This window comes from Eleutherodactylus coqui, chromosome 6 (genome assembly GCF_035609145.1).
Source record: "Eleutherodactylus coqui strain aEleCoq1 chromosome 6, aEleCoq1.hap1, whole genome shotgun sequence".
NCBI classification, from domain to species: domain Eukaryota; kingdom Metazoa; phylum Chordata; class Amphibia; order Anura; family Eleutherodactylidae; genus Eleutherodactylus; species Eleutherodactylus coqui.
In genome coordinates, this window is record NC_089842.1 from 219539176 (window position 1) to 219561434 (window position 22259).

The 22259-nt window shown below is 48.7% G+C and overlaps 1 protein-coding gene across 1 annotated transcript; it reads right to left on the reverse strand.

Moving 5' to 3' along the window:
- Positions 1-14545: 14545 nt before the first annotated feature.
- Positions 14546-22013, reverse strand: LOC136631607 (cocaine- and amphetamine-regulated transcript protein-like). Its single transcript, XM_066605893.1, has 3 exons — positions 21519-22013; positions 15390-15470; positions 14546-15302 (listed from the first exon to the last, which is right to left on the reverse strand). The coding sequence occupies exons 1-3, from the start codon at positions 21657-21659 to the stop codon at positions 15195-15197; spliced, it is 330 nt and encodes a 109-aa protein (XP_066461990.1). The 5' UTR covers positions 21660-22013; the 3' UTR covers positions 14546-15194.
- Between the last annotated feature and the right edge of the window lie 246 nt (positions 22014-22259).

The window sequence follows — 22259 nt, forward strand, 5'->3', positions numbered from 1 at the left end:
GGCGGGGGTCTCAGAGACATCGCAGGAAGAAATAGCTGCAGGTACTCCACTGCGGGCAGTCACACAGCTTTCCTATCCGTGCCCCTCTCTTCACCGCACAGGGGTCTCCCATAATGCACTGGGGAGTGAAACGGAGACAGTGACATAGAAATGTACCCAGATCTGCGCCCTTCACTCCTCTCCTGACAACCCCATACAGTGCCACTCAATGCGCAGTAGCCTGCTCCTCTCCTGACAACTGCATACAGTGCCACTCAATACACAGCAGCCCCATCCTCTCCTGACAACGCCATCCAGTGCCAGTCAATGCGCAGCAGCCCCCTCTTCTCCTGACAACCCCACCCAGTGCCACCCAATGCGAAGCTGCCCCCTCCTCTCCTGACAACTCTACACAATGCCACTCAATAGGCAGCAGCCCCATCCTCTCCTCACCACCCCATACAGTGCCACTCAATGCGAAGCAGCCCCCTCCTCTCCTGACAACTCTATATAGTGCCACTCAATACGCAACAGCCCCAACCTCTCCTTTACCACCCCATACAGTGCCACTCAATGCGCAGCAGCCCTCTCCCCTCCTTTACCACCCCATACAGTACCACTTAATGCGCAGCAGGCCCCTCCTCTCCTGACAACCCCACCCAGTGCCACTCAATGTGAAGCAGCCCCTTCCTCTCCTTTACCACCCCATAAAGTGCCACTCAATGCAAAGCAGCCCCCTCCTCTCCTGACAATTCCATATAGTGCCTCTCAATACGCAACAACCCCTCCTCTCCTGACCACCCCAATACAGTACCAGTTAATGCGCAGCAGCCCCTCCTCTCCTGACAACCCCATACTGTGCCACTCAATGCGCAGCAGCCCCCTCCTCTCCTGACAACCCCACCCAGTGCCACTCAATGTAAAGCAGCCCCCTCCCCTCCACTCCTCACCACCCCATACCGAGCCACTCGATGTGCAGCAGCCCCCTCCTCTCCTGACAACCCCACACAGTGCTACTCAATGCGAAGCAGCCCCCTCCTCTCCACTCCTCACCACCCCATACCGAGCCACTCAATGTGCAGCAGCCCCCTCCTCTCCTGACCACCCCATATAGTGCCACTCAATGCCCCCTCCTCTCCTGACCACCCCATACAGTGCCACTCCATGTGCAGCAGCCCCCTCCTCTCCTGACAACCCCACACAGTTCCACTCAATGCGCAGCAGCCCCCTCCTCTCCTGACAACCCCACCCAGTGCCACTTAATGTGAAGCAGCCCCTTCCTCTCCTTTACCACCCCATAAAGTGCCACTTAATGCAAAGCAGCCCCCTCCTCTCCTGACAATTCCATATAGTGCCTCAATACGCAACAGCCCCCTCCTCTCCTGATCACCCCAATACAGTACCAGTTAATCTGCAGCAGCCCCCTGCTCTCCTGACAACACCGTACAGTGCCACTCAATGCGCAGCAGCCCCCTTCTCTCCTGACAACCCCACCCAGTGCCACTCAATGTAAAGCAGTCCCCTCCTCTCCTGACAACCCCACCCAGTGCCACTCAATGTAAAGCAGCCCGCTCCTCTCCTGACAACCCCACACAGTGCCACTCAATGCGCAGCAGCCCGCTCCTCTCCTGACCACCCCATACAGTGCCACTCAATGCGCAGCAGCCCCCTTCTCTCCTGACAACCCCACCCAGTGCCACTCAATGTAAAGCAGTCCCCTCCTCTCCTGACAACCCCACCCAGTGCCACTCAATGTAAAGCAGCCCGCTCCTCTCCTGACAACCCCACACAGTGCCACTCAATGCGCAGCAGCCCGCTCCTCTTCTGACCTCCCCATACAGTGCCACTCAATGCAAAACAGCCCCCTCCTCTCCTGAAAACCCCACCCAGTGCCACTCAATGCGCAGCAACCCCCTCCTCTCCTGAAGTACTCTGCTGCTCCCTTTCATTATGTAAGAATTAGCTCCGACCTGCCATATAATCAGCCCACTCCTCCTGTAACACTCTGTGCTGCTTTGGCTGCCCTGATGTACTGTAAGACTCACCTTGGGCACCTGGATGTACTTCCCCTCCCAGGCAGAGCTCCTCTTGGACTGCAATTTGTACAGAACGTCCTGGAGCTCCAGAAGCTGTAATAGAGGGAGCGCAGTACAGTCAGTGGGTGCCATATACAGAACCCCCACTTGTCCCTTCAGCCACAGGCATGGGGGTCAGCGCCAGCTAAGGGTGCCGCACTGGTCATTTCCTGAAGGAATGTTGGGGACCTGCTGCTGTGCCCTATTCCTCTCCACCAGCTTCTGTGGTTTGTATGCTATTAGGATTGGCCCTAAAACTGGGAGAATGGGCTCTGTGGCTGGCACTGAGAGGGAATCGGACTGGTACCGCTACATGGATGGGCTCTCTGGCTGGTACTGAGGTGCGCTCTCTGGTATTGGGTTGGGCTCTGTCGCAGTTCCTGGGATGGGTTGGACTCTGTTGTGGCTGGTACTGGGATGGGATGGGCTCTGTTGCGGCCGGTGCTGGGATGGGATGGGCTCTGTTGCGGCCGGTGCTGGGATGGGATGGGCTCTGTTGCGGCCGGTGCTGGGATGGGATGGGCTCTGTTGCGGCCGGTGCTGGGATGGGATGGGCTCTGTTGCGGATGGGCTCTGTTGCGGCCGGTGCTGGGATGGAATGGGCTCTGTTGCGGCCGGTGCTGGAATGGGATGGGCTCTGTTGCGGCCGGTGCTGGGATGGGATGGGCTCTGTTGTGGCCGATGCTGGGATGGAATGGGCTCTGTTGCAGCCGGTGCTGGAATGGGATGGGCTCTGTTGCGGCCGGTGCTGGGCTCTGTAGCCGATTTCGGGATGGGCTCGGTTTCTGGTAGGGAGGCTTGGTTACATTAACAAGTCTCTCTTGCAGCCTGGCTTGTGACCTCTAGGTCTACACTGTGAGCGAATGGGGTCAGGCACTCACCAGCTCCTTCTCATTCACCCGCTGGACTCCTTGGCTGCTCTCTGCCATTTCTGCAGATGCCTCCTTCATCAGTGCCATGATGAGGAGGGCGATAAGGCACAAGGAAAGAGCGAGCAGTGGGCACCTGTCAGTCATCACCAACTTCACTCTTGGACAACGGTTGGAGCACTGACCAGTCCACTGCCCAGCATTGGAGATTAAACCAGCGCCGTAATGTGATAATGACGGGCACACGGGTCGCTAATCCCGCTGAGGAGGAACAGTCTTTACTTGAGCTCTACAAACCCCACCTGGGATAAATATATCTTCTGCGTATTTAAACCTGGCATGTGTGATACTGGCTGGTGAGTTGTGTATCTAAGCCTGTTTGCTTATGGAGGGTGATGTCTGTATCTCTTTGGTTTCTCCTCTCTCCAGATGCCTCAGGCAGTGATGAATATCTAGTGTGTCCTCTGCTGGCGCTGCTGCTCTCGTCAGGCAGTAGTGGGGACATTGTATTATGTGATTGGACAGCACCGCAGAATCTTTACCCTCGTCTCCATATCCGATTCCACTTTTCTTCTTTTTGGTGTCTTATCTCCGCAGTGACTGAGATAATTCAATCACCCCCAAGCAGAGGACAGAAAACTCACAATGATGATGAAGGATTTGCATGGTTGCTCTAACATTCTGACAAGTCTACTGTGTATATAGATTACACCAGATACTTTTTTTGCCACTGTAAGTGGACTCTGAGTCCCCTCCACTTAATAACACAATCTGTCTAATTGTATCCAAGTCACAATTATCGAGAAACACAATGTAACTAACAGACAGACTGCTGTACAATTTATCATTCACAGTGCAGGGGTGAAAAGTAAATGAACCCTTTAGTTTAATACCCTGTAGATCTTCCTTAGCAGCCATTACCTCCACCAAACATTTCCTATAGCTGTAAATAAGATTTGTACAATGCTGAAGAGCAATTTTTGACACCACCTACCTGTAAATATATTTTAGTTCATTATTATTTCTGGGATGCCTTATGTACATAGCCCTCTTCAGGTTTAAGTATCTCCACAGGGATACGGTTAGGACTCGGCCATTCCTGAACACAAATCTTCTCTACCATTGTTCAGGTGATTACAATGTTTCTAATTGTATCTAAATCACAATTCTAAACAAACGCAATATAACTAATAACATACAGACAGGTGTACTGCTCATCATCCACAGTGCAAGGAGAAAAAGTAAGTGAACTCTTTAGTTTGATAGGTGTAGATCCCCCAAGCATTTCCTGGAGCTGCAGATAAAATGTACACAACACTGAGAAAGAATTTTGGATCCTTCCTCCTTGCAAATGTGCTACATCATTATTTCTGGGATGCCTTGTGTACACAGCCATCTTCAGGTTATGTCACAGCATCTCTGTAGGGTTACGGTCAGGACTTGGCCATTCCAAAACAAAAAATCTTTTCCACTGTTGTTCAGGTGATTACTCAGGTGCTTTGGTTCATTGTCTTGTTGCATCACCCAGCGTCTGAGATGACAACCAGACCCTGAGGAGCAAAGAGCACCAACCATGATGCGCACTCCACGTTAGAACCCAAGACACCCCCTTCACCATAGCCCCAAACTAGGCCCTCCCCTCTACCATAGCCCCAAACCATGACGCCCCCTCCGCCATAACCTTGGATCATGATGCTCCACCATAACCCCAAACCATAATGCCCCTCCACCAGCCTTCACATCTAGTTAAGGTTTGGTGTGCAGTGTTGTTGTTCCTCCACGTTGTGCATCTAATTTTTCTCATTTAACCCCTTAAGGACGAGACACTTTTTAGGGATTTTACCAATGTGGAAGTTTAACTGCCCTATTTTTTTTCTTTCTTCAGCTACCAAAATTATTTTTGCATGTCATATAGGGCTATTTTTTTAAATATCTTTTTTTGCTAACATTTTTTTTCCCGTTTTTTAGTTCTATTGGGGGGTAAAAAGTTCAGAAAAAAATGATTTTAACATTTATAGTTGTTTTTTAAAATTATTTTAGCATAAATATGGGAATGGGTTCCTCATTTTGCTTCGGACGTTTTTGGTTATTTTCTTTTTTATATATATATATTTTTATTTTAATCTGCAATTTTTGTTTTACTTAACTATGTAATTATTTTTTTACTATCTATGTCCCGCATGACGTCATATAAGATCTCTGGGGGACATTCACATGTTTTTTTTTTTTTTGTTTTTTTTTAATTTGACACTTTTCTACTGTAGCTCAGGCATCCATAGGAGCCCCAGTAACATGGAAAAACAATCCCTGTAGTGACAATAGTCACTGCCAGAGCTGATCAGGGTCTGCAAGGACCCTGTAGCTCTGCTGTGCCAAGGGATCCCAGTGGTCACGTGACTGCTGCCTCGTGTAGTGAAAGTTATACTTCCATTCTCACTTCTTAGTACATCGAGCTCATTAAGCGCTGTGTACTTGGGAAAGCAGAAGGCAGAACGGGTTAAAAATTGCTTCTCCCTTCTCCTTTGGGTTCTCAGCTGTGGCTAACAGTTGACAACCTGACATGCTTCCGATTGATTGCAGAAGAAGATGCTTTAAACCCTCCCCGTCCCCGCCATATTTTTACGCTATATTGCCTGGGATTAAAGCCCAGGACAAAGTGCCGTAAATTTACTGTGGTTGGTCCTTAATGGGTTAAGATTAAATAATGATTTCCCGACTCCAATCTGGCTATCGGAATAATCCCTGGATCACTGACCTGAGAGTGATGTATACCTAGGTCTTCAGCTTGTACAGCCTCCTGAGACTTTATAATACGTCTTCTGAAAGTTACTGACGTCAAGCCGTACTGACCAATCACTGATGTGTCAATAACCAGGCTCTCTGTGCCTTTTATATAATGAGTAAAGCCCTTACTTTCCTCCCTGTACTGAGGATGATGGGCAGTACAGCTGTGTGTTATTAGTTACATTACATAGCGGGGTCACTTACTTTCCTCCTGCACTGTGGATGATGGGCAGTACAGCTGTGTGTTATTAGTTACATTACACATAGCAGGGTCACTTACTTTCCTCCTGCATTTTGGGCGATGGTCGGTACGGCTGTGTGTTGTGACTTGGATACAATCAGATACTTTGTATCAGTTATCATTAGAGAAATTCAGGAATTCCATAGGATTCACTTACTTCTCCTGTATCTGTACTTCCCTCCACTAATTATATTACTTCATACTTCACTGTAGCCTTTACATGTGTTCTTCTCCACATATTACAGCGTGTGTAGCTGAGGTGTGTCACACATGTAGGATTAGATACACGGCTCAGCAGACAGTATCACACAGGATAGGATTAGATACACGGCTCAGCAGACAGTATCACACGTAGGATTAGATACACAGCTCAGCAGACAGTATCACACATGTAGGATTAGATACACAGCTCAGCAGACAGTATCACACATGTAGGATTAGATACACGGCTCAGCAGACAGTATCACACATGTAGGATTAGATACACGGCTCAGCAGACAGTATCAGACAGGATAGGATAAGATACACGGCTCAGCAGATAGTATCACACATGTAGGATTAGATATACGGCTCAGCAGACAGTATCACACAGGATAGGATTAGATACACGGCTCAGCAGGCAGTATCACACAGGATAGGATTAGATACACGGCTCAGCAGACAGTGTCACACAGGATAGGATTAGATACACGGCTCAGCAGACAGTATCACACAGGATAGGATTAGATACACGGCTCAGCAGACAGTATTACACACGATAGGATTAGATACACGGCTCAGCAGACAGTATCACACAGGAGAGGATTAGATACACGGCTCAGCAGACAGTATCACACAGGAGAGGATTAGATACACGGCTCAGCAGATAGTATCACACAGGATAGGATTAGATACACAGCTCAGCAGATAGTATCACACACAGAAGGATTAGGTACACAACTGACTAGAGTAGCACACATGGGAGGATGAGACACATCTCAGTGAACAGTATCACACAGGACAGTCTTAGATACGCTGGAGTTTGTGCGGTGCCCTGGATGGTGCAGTGTCATCCCCCCCCCCCCGTGACATCGGTGCAGGTGGATGATGGGAGTAATCTCCTTATGTAACATGTGACCTAATCTGTGATTATGGGGGCTCTGCAGTGATAGCACAGCCTGTTACATAACAGTCACCGTGTGACGCGACTCTCAGCGGCGCCCCTGCTGGAAGCTTCTGTTGCAGCAGTGCTGAGATCGCTGTCGGATTGACTAAGTCCGGTGCGGGTTTTAGATTTGTTTCTGCACCTTCTAGCTCAGTAGGTGTGACATAATGTAGTCACATCTGTGGGTAATTAGCTGGAAATTTACCTGTGCTGGTTACTGAGCTAAGGTGCTGTGAATTGCCAGTTGCTCGCTGTCTGAGCAGGTAGTAAGTGGCTCCCGTGGACAGTGCAGTCCCTGCTGTGACGTGAACAGGGGACGGCTCCCTGTGCTGTGGCTTCACCATCAACTAAGTGTGGTGTTTTATTTGTGTTTCCTTTTGGGGTTTGCTTTGTCCTTTATTTTGTTTGCCAAGTAGGGTTACTTAGGTCACAGGAACGAGTGCACGCCCACATCTATTGACGTGATCAGTCTGCCATGCTAGGCAGGGCCCTCTCCCTCATCATCACGTATTTAGGGAAAGACTTCCCGTTTATTTTGTGTTGTTTATTTCAGTTGCTGCACTTTGGACTATAAGGCCTCATGTCCACTAGCTAAATGGAATTGCGGATTCCGCAGCGGATTTTGCCCATAGGGAATCATTGGCCATCCGCGGTCCATTAAATTGATTTTTGCACCCGCGGATGGCATTTTAAAAGAATTGCGTTTTTCACGCGCGGGAGAAAAAACGCTGCATGCTCCATTCTGCTGCGGATTCCGCATGGATCGGCAACATTGCTATCACATTGATAGCAATGTGTGCGGATATCTGCATGCAAAAAAAATACCATTTAAAGCAAATCCGCGGCAGATTCTGCGCGGATCGTATTTTTCGAGTGAACATGAGGCCTAATAGCGCATAATCGCAGGTGCTGCTCCAGCGCGTCATTTGCAAACGTAGCAGCTTCTTGTCATCTTTTGACCTTCACATTTTGCTCTCAGCTGTCTTTTAATCTGTTTTGGTACGTCCTCCTGCATAAATGAAACTTTGCTTTTCAGTCATTTCTGCCACTCACCTCCCCCACTAGCATCTCCACTTAAGGCCCATTTAGACAAAACGATTGTCCCTCAAAATTCGCTCAAAAGCCATCTTTTCAGCGATAATCGTTGTGTCTAAATGTGCTCATCTTTCAGTTTTCTGCCAAACGACTGTCTTCAGTTCGGCTTGAAAACCGTTGTTCGGCAGAACAGCTGATAAGATAGACCTCACGCTGTGCTCTGCCCGGGAACTGCTGAAAACAGCTGATTGCATTTTCTCAGCTGTCAGCCAGGCCGCAGAGAAAAAGGAATTTATTCAGAGAACAGCGGGTGGTCCTCTGAATAAGTTCAGCTCACGGCGGCTCACACGCTGCTAATTTGTACTAATAGGCATTAGTACCAATTAGTAGATTATGCAAAACTATCACTCAAAAGCCATCTTTTGAGTGATCATCTGTGTGTCTAAAAGCACCTTTAGCCTTGTTGCCTTATCTGATGACAGCAATAAATCACCCCTCCTCCCCATAGCCACATGAGTGGTATTCACACGGGTGAACTACATGAAGTGTAAGCTGAATCAAGTGTTTCACACAGTTAGGAATGGCAGTAAACATGTAGGCCACAAACTCTGCCTAAATACCTTGCACTTCACAACTATCACTAATACTGTCACCTCTATCCTCAGCCTTGCTGTTGGCTTTAGAATCTCTTTCCAAAGCCCACTTCCGGTGCACTCTATTCAAATCAGCACCTCTCTTCTATCCTCACCCATGCAGAGTTCACATGCACTCTTTACTTTCTTACTAAGCCTCAAACCCCCAAATGCCACTGAGAAACATAACAGTCGCCTTCATAAATCTCCTAACCATTTGCTCACCCTCGCTATCTTGCTGCTAGTACTGTAGTGGCCCAGAGTTAGCAGGGCCCCTCCATAATGTTATGTGTTTGTCTTTTGCAATTGTATTGTCAGTGTCTTCTATGTAGTATGCATTTGAGATGCGTATTGCACCTTTGCAGCACTGAATGGGTTAATGTCTGAGAAATGTATCTTGTTGTGTGTCATGTGACCCTATGATATATATGTGTCTGCAAGGATGCTGTGAAAGGCAGGTGGTACAGCGACCGAGGAGCGGGCCCTTGCCTAGGAGACAGTGGGGATTAGTGGTAGACCCTTGTCTCGGTGGCTCTACCATCTCCCACCCGGAGGGTAGCCAGGGGCCTGTCCAACAGGGCCTCTGGCAGGCTATTAAAGTGAGGGTAACCTGGGACTTGGTTACCTGGTTTCTTCTGCTGGATTGTCACGGGTGACGCCACTGTTCCTTCCTCTGTGGTGATGCTGGGTTACTGAAAGATAGTCCACACACAGAGTAGTTGAAAACAAAGCCGGGAACGTTCGGCAGTGTTGCTTTATTTGCAATCCAATACTAAACAGTTCAAAAGTACATGAATCCAATACAGCACGGCTATAGACAGAATTAGTAGTGAGACAGGGAGGCAGAACACAGGATGAATATCAGGCCCACAGTCCTAGTTATCTGTGCAGCTCCGCTCCTGGAAAATCACACTCTTTCTTCTCCAGACTCTCAACCTGTCAACACTCACTTGTCAGATGCTTGTCAATGCTGCATAGCAAACTCCTCTTGCTCACAGGGGCTTGTAGTTATCCCACGGTCTATAAATCTGGGCCACTACAGTGGAAGTTATTGCTGGAGTCTGCAAGTGAGTGAATCCCACAAACATTGATCAGTCTGTGTGTGGAGAATGGAAGAAGCTGAGAGATACCCTTCAGCTTGGCCTGGGCCTGCCCTACGCAGGATGTGCCGATGCCACCACTAAAGCACCGAGGGAGAGAGAGGAAAGCACCTGAAGAGTCAGTGATGACTGGTAGAGAGTAGGAGGGAAAGAGAGTCGCCAGGAGCAGGATCACACATAACTAAGACTGTGGATTGTCTGGATTACCCCAAGAATCCTCCCTGTTACACCACCTCTTAGAAATGTAATTGGTGCCGAACTGCTGTTGTCTGTTGGAACTTTGTTGAAGTTAAGTAAACGGACACTACCGACCGTTTCCGGTTTGTCCAGAAAGTTATCCCTTTGTGTGGACTATTTATTACAACTTCAGGATTCACCGCAGAGGAGGGTACGGTGGCTTCACGAGTGACAACGAACTTTAAGGTAACTGCTAGTTACTTTTTCCCTGTGACCTCCCCCAGCAGTAACTTGGTCCACCCACAGGGGAAGAGATGGTAGAGCCACCCGTGACAGAAATCCTTATCTACCCTGCCATCTCCTCGGCTGTGGCCCACTCCTCAGACGCTGCACTAGCAGCTGGGGATATCTCTCCTAATCCTGGTCCACCCTCCACTGCTCCTATTACCCTTCAAGCCCAACTACTAGCCTATGCATACCCTCCCCTGACTCCCTTAGTTGTGCGCTCTGGAATTGACAGTCAGCATGCAATAAACTCCCATCCACGACTTTTTGACTGCTAAATCCCTAAACCTGCTAGGTCTCACAGAAACGTGGATACAGCAGTCTGACATGGCCTCCCCTGCTGTATTGTCTTATGCCTCCCTCACACAGGGTGTTTGTACAGCATTTAGCGCTGCCTTTTCAGCCCAGCGCTAAACGCTGTACAACACTCCCATTCATTTCAATGGGGCTGCTCACACAGGGCTGAAAACGCAGCGCCTTCCAACGCTGCGCTTTGACAGCGATTCATGTTCTATTTTGGGGTGTTTTCAGTTTACACTTGGTGCCGCGTTTTTGGCAGCGTTAACCTCTCGCTGATTTTCGGGGTGAGGGCTTGCAATAGAAGCCCTACCCCGAAAATCAGTCCCAGCCAGGCTAGAGGAAAAAAAGAAAGTAATACTCACCTAGCCGTTGCGGTCCGGGTCGCGGCCGCTGGTCTCTGCCGCTCATCCGGGCTTCCCCAACACTCCCAAGTCTATTGCCGTAGGCCAGGGTTGAGAACCCCGCCTCCAGCAATAGAGTGCTGTAATTGGTTATCGGCACGCTCGATGCCCAATCACAGCCCTTCATTGACTGTCTCAGCCAATCAGCGCCGGCAAGCTCTGATTGGCTGAGACAGTTAATGATGGGCTGTGATTGGGCATCGAGCCAGCGCCGACAACCAATCACAGCACTCTATTGCTGGAGGCGGGGTTCTCAAACCTCGTCTATGGCAATAGACTTGGGAGTGCAGAGGAAGCCCGGATTAGCGGCAGAGACCAGCGGCCGCGACCCGGACTGAAGCGGCTAGGTGAGTATTGCTTTTTTTTTTCTTTTCAGCATCCTTGGCTGCGTTTTCAGCTGAGCTGAAAACGCAGCCAAAACGCTGGCATAAAGTATGCCAGCGCTGCTGAAACCGGGCAGAATCTGCGGTAAACGTGTGAGGGAGGCCTTACAATGGCCTGTAGTTCTCCCATACCCCGAGACCGGAAAACAGGTGAGGTGGAGGAGTAGGTGCTCTTCTTTTTTTGAAATGTACCTACCAGGTCATCCCCCCCCCTGTACCCTCACTCACTTTTCCCATCTTTTGAGGTACATACGCTATGACTTTTCCATCCTCTGTCCACGCAAGTAGCAGTCATCTACCGCCCCCCAGGTCCTCCCCACCTGTTTCTGGACCACTTTGCTGCCTGGCTCCCCCACTTCCTATCCTGCGAAATCCCAAACCTCATCTTAGGTGACTTTAACATCCCCACTAATGACCCCATCTGCCTCTCAGCTTCTTTCGCTCACCTCCTCCCTTGGTCTATCACAACTCACAGCCTCTCCCACTCACAAGTATGGCAATACTCCGTCTCTGCTCTGCATCCAACTTCACTAACTCCCCTCTCCCGCTCTCAGGCCATAACCTCCTCTCTTTCTCTGTCAAGCTCCCTAGCATCTCTCCACACCCAATACTTTGCTGATTCCCTACAGTCTTCTCTGTCCCCCATCTCTCTCCTCTCCTGTCTGACCTGGCTGCTGCACATTACAGCACCACTCTCAAACATGCCCTGGATAAAGCAGCGTTCCCCATGACCCAAAACGCGGCAACTCTGGCTCACACCTCAGACGCGCTTTATCCGGTGGTGCTCTAGGTGTGCTGAACGGCTTTGGAGAAAGTCACAAAAGTCCGCAGACTTTCTCCACTACAAATTCATGCTCAGAACCTACAAGCTAGCCTTCCACCATGCCAAACAAGTCTACTTCACCTCTCTCATCCCCTCACTATCTCACAACCCTAAACGGCTCTTTGATACTTTTCTCTCCCTTCTCAGCTCTAAACTGCAGTCCCCAGTGACGGATCTCAGTGCTGAAGAGCTGGCTGCTTACTTCAAAAAGAAAATCCACGACATCCGGCAGGAAATACCCTCCCAATCCCAGACTAGCCCCGACCCTAGTCTCATCAGTAGCAGCTCCTATTCATTCTGTGTACTCAGACCAATGACAGAGGAAGAAGTCTCCATATTGTTTGCCTTTGCTCGCCCCACCACCTGCGCTAGTGACCCTCTTGCCTCACACCTACTGCGGTCCCTCTCCCCTCATACCTACTGCGGTCCCTCTCCCCTCATACCTACTGCGGTCCCTCTCCCCTCCCACCTCCTCCGGTCCCTCTCCCCTCCCACCTCCTCCGGTCCCTCTCCCCTCCCACCTCCTCCGGTCCCTCTCCCCTTCGTCTGCTGTTGGGGTCCCCCAGGGCTCGGTCGTCAGCACCCTCATCTTCTCCATCCACACAACCCCTATTTGACGAACCATCAAGAGATTTGGATTTCAGTACCATCTGTATGCTGATGACACCCAATTATACACCTCCTACCGTGACATCACATCAACATTCCTCCAGAACGCCACCGACTGTCTGTCCGCTGTCTCTAACACTATGTCCTCTCTCTACCTAAAACGAAACCTCTCAAAAATGACCTACTGGTGTTCCTGTCCTCTGTTAACTGGCCACATCCTGACATCTCCATCTCAGTGTGTGGCACCACTATAACTCCCAGCACGTCCACTGTCTTGGGGTTATATTCAACTCGAATCTCTCCTTCAGCTCCTATATCTAATATCTGGCCCAAACATGTCAGCTGCACCTTAAGAACACCGCAAGAATCTGCCCCTTTCTCACCGTGGACACGCTAAAATTGGTCACTGTTGCCCTCATCCACTCTTGGCTCGATTATTGCAACTCGTTGCTGATCGGCATTCCCCACGCCAGACTCTACCCTCTCCAATCCATCCTGAATGCGGCAGCCAGGCTCATCTTCCTGTCCAGCCGCTACTCGGCCACCTCTGCCCTCTGCCAGTCACTGCACTGGCTGCCTGTCAAATGCACAATTCAATTCAAACTCACTACCTTCATCCACAAAGCTCTGCACAGCACCGTGATGCCCTACATTGCCTCCCTCATCTCAATCCGCCACCCAGCCCGCACCTTCCGGTCTGCTAAGAAAATTAGATTAAGCTCCCCTCTAAGTCGAACATCTCATTCCCGCCTCCAAGATTTCTCCAGAGTAGCACCAGTCCTCTGGAATGTGCTACCAAAAACTCTCCAGGCAATTCCAGACACACAAAACTTCAGGCGTGCTCTAATAATGCACCTCTTCAGGGAGGCATACAATATCTCCTAAACCAAACCCCTCTGTACTCCGCCTGATAACATGCTCCTTGACCTACTGACTGCAACCCCTCCTAGCCGCCAGCAGCCGCCCCCTGCAGTCATACTGATTCAGCCACTATACAGCCTGACCATTGTCTATGTGTATATCACCCCTCACTCTCCACCTCGCCGCCGTACCGTGCACATCTCCAGCCCCTTTACCTTCTGTATCATCCCATTATCTGTAGTTTGTAAGCTCCTTGGAGCCCCTCACCCCCCCCCCCCCCCCCGTCATAACTAGAGGGGATGCAGTTGCACCCGGGCCCAGGAGCCTTAGGGGGCCCATAAGGCCTCTCTTCTCCATATAGGGAGCCCAGTACTATGAATAAAGCATTATAGTTGGTGGTCCTGTTACAGGTTTTGCATAGGGGTGCAGGAGCTTCAGGTTACGCCTCTGCTCACCCTGCTGTTTCCATCAGCAGATTACTACATGTAACCGTGGTTTTAGTATCTTTGTTTCATGTTTCTGTTCTCCCTTGTTTTGTAAGCGCTGCGGAATATGTTGGCGCTATATAAATGTCCTCTGTTTGTGTTCCTATGACAACACTTCCTGTCCCTGTTATCTGGCTGCTAAGTGTTGTCATAGGGGCAACATACCTTTTAGCAACAGTCCAGATCTCTTCTTCCTTGATACTGATTGGCTGCTGTTTGACTATGATGACCCTGAAGTGTCAGAGTATGGGCAGGAAGTGTTATCATGGGGACGGAGGCACAGGTGATGTTCTTACAAGGATACGGCATGAACCCATTAAATTTGCACAAGTTACGTGGCTCACAGCAGAGAGCTTCAGGAGGAGTCTATAATAAGTCTTTATTATCATGATATAAAACACATTGAGGACATGTAGACAGAGGGAGGCAGGTGCTGCTGCTTGCTGTTATCTGCCATCTCACTACACAGGACACTTCTTCCATAACTGCAACTGGAAAAACTGGTGCTGACCGAAGGCTACTTGGGGGGGGACATTACAGGATACACAGACAGCAGTGCCCCACGGTGGGCGGTAACTGCGATGACCGGCACCACGTAACACCAAACACGGAAACCACGGAGTCAGAGATGAGTGTGACTCGCCAGAACCATGAAAAATGGCAATCTTAATTAACATAGGCGCACCAACATTTTTTTAAAGACATTTAAAATGTTTTTTCTTCTGGAGGAGCCGCTGCCGGAGACTTCAGGGTGATCACCAAGAAGTAGTCCGAAATGTAGAAGTAGTCCAAACAGCTACTCATGTTAATCGGGATCCACCGTAATAAAGAATGTTACTTTTACTAATTCTGGCGAGTCGCGCTCATCTGTGATTCTTTAGCTTTAGGGTAAGAAATAACTGGGAGCCCCTCTGCATTATCCATGTACCCTAATAAGCTTCTCAAGCTGGGAGGGGGCACTGCAGGACTATGGGGTACAAGCAGCGGAGATGTGTGGCCCCTCAGGACAGTCTAGTAACAACGCAGCATGAAGGAATTGCAGGAAGCTCCGCGCAGGCAGTCACACAGCTTTCCAATCCGTGGTCCGTACTTCATAGCGCAGCGCTCTCCAACATCACACTGTACAAAAAATAGATGGTCAGCTCTGGGGGCAAGGAGCAGCGGACTTTACACAATACATGTACCTGCATAATGGCAGATCCTTACCCGGGGCACCTGCAGTGCCTTCTTCTCCAGTGCCAAGCCTCTATCCTGGTTATACTCCAGCATTTCTCCAAGAGCCACTGCCTGGAAGAACAAGAACAGCCAGAGAACAAAGGGTTAATGACCAACCTATCTGCTGTATACAACAAAAGAGAAAAGGGTCGCAAACAGGTAGCAGTGAAGCACACTGGGGACAGGTCAGTGGTGTAATAAAGTGGTGAATGAAGGTTTCATCATCAACACCGCAGGGGGTTCTTTACTGTAAGAGCAGTGAGACTGTGGAACTCTCTGCCTGAGGACGTGGTGATGGCAAAATCCATAGAGAAGTTTAAGGCTGGGTTCACACAGGGCGGATTCCCGTCGGAAATCTCGCGGTTTGGCCGCAGCAAAAACCGCGAGATTTCCGCCGGGAGAACCGCCGCGGTTTAAGCCGCGGCGACTTTGAAGCGGCTCGGCCGCATGCTTTTCCGTTGCGGCCGGCGCTCCCATAGAGAAGAGCGCGGCCGCGATGTAAATTAACAAACAAAAAAAGTAAATAGACATGCTGCATCTTTTGAAACCGCGGCTGCGGCGGGTGCAGCCGTGGTTTCAACCGGATTTACCGCAGCGGATTAGCCGTCCCGTGTGGACGAGATTTCTGAGAAATCTCATCCACATGGCTGGCTAATCCCGAGATTAGCGTCCGCGGGCGGTTTTGCCACGGGCGGATCTGCTGCGGCAAAACCGCGGCATATCCGCCCTGTGTGAATCCAGCCTAAGAGGGGACTAGATGCTTTTCTAGAGCGCTATGATATAGACATTAAATAACCAGCGGGGTTGTTGATCTGGGTCTTGGAGTCAGGTAGGAACTATCAAACATTGATCCAGGGATTATTCTGACTGCCATTATGGAGGCGGAAAGGAATTTTTTCCCCAAAAATGGGCTAAATTGGCTTCTGCCTCATTGGTTTTTTTTTTGCCTTCTACTGGATCAACAAGGGGGGTGGGGGTGGAAACAGGCTGAACTAGATGTACATTGTCTCCCTTCAGCCCAACATACTATGTATCAGGAGGGACAGAGCAATGTTCTGCAGATCTCTAGAGGTCAGTGGTGTAATCATCTGCAGGATATATCACTATCAGGAGGTAGAGAGGACTGAGCGATGTTCTGCAGATCTCTAGAGGTCAGTTGTGTAATAATCTGCAGGATAAATCACTATGTATCAGGAGGTAGAGAGGACAGAGCGATGTTCTGCTAATCTCTAGAACAGTAGTAGTGTAATAATCTGCAGGATATATCACTATGTATCAGGAGGTAGAGGGGACAGAGTGATGTTCTGCAGATCTCTAGAGAGGGCAGTGGTGTTATAATCTGCAGGATATATCACAATTAGAGATGAGCGAACCTACTCAGCCACGCCCCTTTTTGGGTGAGTGGCGGGTGGCAGGGGGGAGAGGGAGAGAGAGAGGGCTCCCCTCTGTTCCCCGCTGCTACCCCCCGCTCCGCCACGCCTCCCGGCGCCCCCCGAATCTTTTCCCCCCCGAGTACGGAAGTACTCGAAAATCGCGGTGCTCGATTGAGTAATTACTCGAAACGAGTACGTTCACTCATCACTATGTATCAGGAGGTAGAGAGGACAGAGCGATGTTCTGCAGATCTCTAGATGGGGCAGAGGTGTAATAATCTGCAGGCTCTATCACTATCAGGAGGTAGAGAGGACAGAGTGAGGTTCTGCAGATCTCTAGAGGTCAGTGGTGTAATAATCTGCAGGATATATCACAATGTATCAGGAAGTAGAGAGGACAGAGCGATGTTCTGCAGAGCTCTAGAGAGGTCAGTGTTGTAATAATCCGCAGGACATATTACTATGTATCTGGAGGTAGAGGGGACAGAGCGATGTTCTGCAGATCTCTAGAGAGGTCAGTGGTGTAATAATCTGCTGGATATATCAGTGTATCAGAAGGTAGAGAGGACAGAGCGATGTTCTGCAGATCTCTAGAGGTCAGTGGTGTAATAATCTGCAGGATATATCACTATGTATCAGGAGGTAGAGGACAGAGCGATGTTCTGCAGATCTCTAGAGCAGTAATGGTGTAATAATCTGCAGGATATATCACTATGTATCAGGAGGTAGAGAGGACAGAGTGATGTTCTGCAGATCTCTAGAGGGCAGTGGTGTAATAATCTGCAGGATATATCACTATATCTGGAGGTAGAGGATAGAGCGATGTTCTGCAGGATATATCACTATGTATCAGGAGAGAGACGGGACAGAGCGATGTTCTGCAGCTCTCTAGAGAGGTCAGTGGTGTAATAATCTGCAGGATATATCACTATGTATTAGGAGAGAGAGGGGACAGAGCGATGTTCTGCAGATCTCTATCGCAGTAGTGGTGTACTAATCTGCAGGATATATCACTATATATCAGGAGATAGAGAGGGCAGAGCGATGTTCTGCAGATCTCTAGAGAGGTCAGTGGTGTAATAATCTGTAGGATATATTACTATGTATCAGGAGGTAGAGGGGACAGACTGATGTTCTGCAGATCTCTAGAGCAGTAGGGGTGTAATAATCTGCAGGATATATCGCTATGTATCAGAAGGTAGAGGGGACAGAGCGATGTTCTGCAGATCTCTAGAGCAGTAGTGGTGTAATAATCTGTAGGACATATTACTATGCATCAGGAGGTAGAGGGGACAGAGCGATGTTCTGCAGATCTCTAGAGAGGTCAGGGGTGTAATAATCTGCAGGATCTATCACTATGTATCAGGAGGTAGAGGGGACAGAGCGATGTTCTGCAGATCTCTAGAGGTCAGCTGTGTAATACTCTGCAGGATATATCACTATGTATCAGGAGGTACAGAGGACAGAGTGATGTTCTGCAGATCTCTAGAGGTCAGTGGTGTAATAATCTGTAGGATATATCACTATCAGGAGGTAGAGAGGACAGAGCGATGTTCTGCTGATCTCTAGAACAGTAGTAGTGTAATAATCTGCAGGATAGATCACTCTGAATCAGAAGGTAGAGAGGACAGAGCAATGTGCTGCAGATCTCTATGGAGGTCACTGGTGTAATAATCTGCAGGATATATCACTATGTATCAGGAGGTAGAGAGGACAGAGCGATGTTCTGCAGAGCTCTAGAGAGGTCAGTGGTGTAATAATCTGTAGGACATATTACTATGTATCAGGAAGTAGAGAGGGCAGAGAGATGTTCTGCAGATCTCTAGAGGTCAGTAGTGTAATAATCTGCAGGATATATCACTATGTATCGGAAGGTAGAGAGGACAGAGTGATGTTCTGCAGATCTCTAGAGGTCAGTAGTGTAATAATCTGCAGGATATATCACAACGTATCAGAAGGTAGAGAGGACAGAGCGATGTTCTGCAGATCTCTACTGAGGTCAGTGGTGTAATAATCTGCAGGATATAGTACTATATCTGGAGGTAGAGGACAGAGCGATGTTCTGGAGATCTCTAGAGATGTCAGTGTTGGAATAATCTGCAGGATATATCACTATGTATCAGGAGGTAGAGAGGACAGAGCGATGTTCTGCAGATCTCTAGAGGTCAGTGGTGTAATATTCTGCAGTATATATCACTATGTATCAGGAGGTAGAGAGGACAGAGCGATGTTCTGCAGATCTCTAGTGGTCAGTGGTGTAATATTCTGCAGTATATATCACTATGTATCAGGAGGTAGAGAGGACAGAGTGATGTTCTGCAGATCTCTAGAGGTCAGTGGTGGAAAAATCTGCAGGATATATTAGTATGTATCAGGAGAGCAAGGGGACAGAGCGATGTTCTGCAGATCTCTAGAGAGGTCAATGGTGTAATAATCTGCAGGACATATTACTATATATCAGGAGGTAGAGGGGACAGAGTGATGTTCTGCAGATCTCTAGAGCAGTAGTGGTGTAATAATCTGCAGGATATATCGCTATGTATCAGGAGGTAGAGGGGACAGAGCGATGTTCTGCAGATCTCTAGAGGTCAGAGGTGTAATAATCTGCAGGATATATTGCTATGTATCAGGAGGTAGAGGGGACAGAGCGATGTTCTGCAGATCTCTAGAGGTCAGTGGTGTAATCATCTGCAGGATATATCACTATCAGGAGGTAGAGGGGACAGAGCGATGTTCTTCAGATCTCTAGAGCATTAGTGGTGTAATAATCTGCAGGACACATTACTACGTATCAGGAGGTAGAGGGGACAGAGCGATGTTCTGCAGATCTCTAGAGCTGTCAGTGGTGTAATAATCTGCAGGCTATATCACTATGTATCAGGAGGTAGAGAGGACAGAGCGATGTTCTGCAGAGCTCTAGAGAGGTCAGTGGTGTAATAATCTGTAGGACATATTACTATGTATCAGGAAGTAGAGAGGGCAGAGAGATGTTCTGCAGATCTCTAGAGGTCAGTAGTGTAATAACCTGCAGGATATATCACTATGTATCGGAAGGTAGAGAGGACAGAGTGATGTTCTGCAGATCTCTACTGAGGTCAGTGGTGTAATAATCTGCAGGATATAGTACTATATCTGGAGGTAGAGGACAGAGCGATGTTCTGGAGATCTCTAGAGATGTCAGTGTTGGAATAATCTGCAGGATATATCACTATGTATCAGGAGGTAGAGAGGACAGAGCGATGTTCTGCAGATCTCTAGAGGTCAGTGGTGTAATATTCTGCAGTATATATCACTATGTATCAGGAGGTAGAGAGGACAGAGCGATGTTCTGCAGATCTCTAGTGGTCAGTGGTGTAATATTCTGCAGTATATATCACTATGTATCAGGAGGTAGAGAGGACAGAGCGATGTTCTGCAGATCTCTAGAGAGGTCAATGGTGTAATAATCTGCAGGACATATTACTATATATCAGGAGGTAGAGGGGACAGAGTGATGTTCTGCAGATCTCTAGAGCAGTAGTGGTGTAATAATCTGCAGGATATATCGCTATGTATCAGGAGGTAGAGGGGACAGAGCGATGTTCTGCAGATCTCTAGAGAGGTCAATGGTGTAATAATCTGCAGGACATATTACTATATATCAGGAGGTAGAGGGGACAGAGTGATGTTCTGCAGATCTCTAGAGCAGTAGTGGTGTAATAATATGCAGGATATATCGCTATGTATCAGGAGGTAGAGGGGACAGAGCGATGTTCTGCAGATCTCTAGAGGTCAGAGGTGTAATAATCTGCAGGATATATTGCTATGTATCAGGAGGTAGAGGGGACAGAGCGATGTTCTGCAGATCTCTAGAGGTCAGTGGTGTAATATTCTGCAGTATATATCACTATGTATCAGGAGGTAGAGAGGACAGAGCGATGTTCTGCAGATCTCTAGTGGTCAGTGGTGTAATATTCTGCAGTATATATCACTATGTATCAGGAGGTAGAGAGGACAGAGCGATGTTCTGCAGATCTCTAGAGAGGTCAATGGTGTAATAATCTGCAGGACATATTACTATATATCAGGAGGTAGAGGGGACAGAGTGATGTTCTGCAGATCTCTAGAGCAGTAGTGGTGTAATAATCTGCAGGATATATCGCTATGTATCAGGAGGTAGAGGGGACAGAGCGATGTTCTGCAGATCTCTAGAGAGGTCAATGGTGTAATAATCTGCAGGACATATTACTATATATCAGGAGGTAGAGGGGACAGAGTGATGTTCTGCAGATCTCTAGAGCAGTAGTGGTGTAATAATATGCAGGATATATCGCTATGTATCAGGAGGTAGAGGGGACAGAGCGATGTTCTGCAGATCTCTAGAGGTCAGAGGTGTAATAATCTGCAGGATATATTGCTATGTATCAGGAGGTAGAGGGGACAGAGCGATGTTTTGCAGATCTCTAGAGGTCAGTGGTGTAATCATCTGCAAGATATATCACTATCAGGAGGTAGAGAGGACAGAGCGATGTTCTTCAGATCTCTAGAGCATTAGTGGTGTAATAATCTGCAGGACACATTACTACGTATCAGGAGGTAGAGGGGACAGAGCGATGTTCTGCAGATCTCTAGAGCGGTCAGGGGTGTAATAATCTGCAGGATCTATCGCTATGTATCAGGAGGTAGAGAGGACAGAGTGATGTTCTGCAGATCTTTAGAGCAGTAGTGATGCGGTATCTATGATGACATACTTTGCTATACTACTCACCATGCTGTTGGTCTGCAGGGGGCGCTCCTCCTGAGATATTTGCAGTCGGGGGTCCTGTGTGTCCCCTGGCAGGATGAGTGCGGTGAGGTATAGAGCCAGCAGCAGTGCGGAGTGTTTTGGGGGTCCACGGCTCATCTCCATGGCTGGCTGCTGTGTTATGAGCGGCTCCGGGGTCCGCACTTATATATGTGTCAGCCCCCCACGAGGAGCCGCGCGTCACATCTCATTATTGATGCGGCCGCTCCAGTATCTGATGGTGTGCGATCTGCTGTAGGGAGACTTTCTTCTTAAAGGGCCGGCGGAGTCTTCTGGACATGGAACTTTAAAATGGAATGAAATGAGTTTCCCCGTTTGTCCTGCGGTCAGCAATGTCTTCTTGTCCTTTACATTTACTTTCACATACTCCGTGTCATTGGCTATAATGATCCGATCTATAGGGAATGAGGGCAGAGCTCATCACTCATAGAGAACGGCCCCATCCTTATAATCTATGGAGCCACACAGGTAAACAGGAAGGAAACGAAGGCTGGCCTCCAGCCTACACCTGAGGAGAGAACAGCGTTGAGTACTGAGCCCCTCACTAGAGGAATCACTGCTGTGCCCTTTATCAGAACCCCAACCCTTTATTAGCGCTTCTTGGACCTTTATTACAGCCCCTGGCTCTCTCACACTTGGAGAGAAACATCCAGTGAAAGAGGATCCTGTGGACGGAAACAACTCATCAGCAATAGGGGTCAGAAG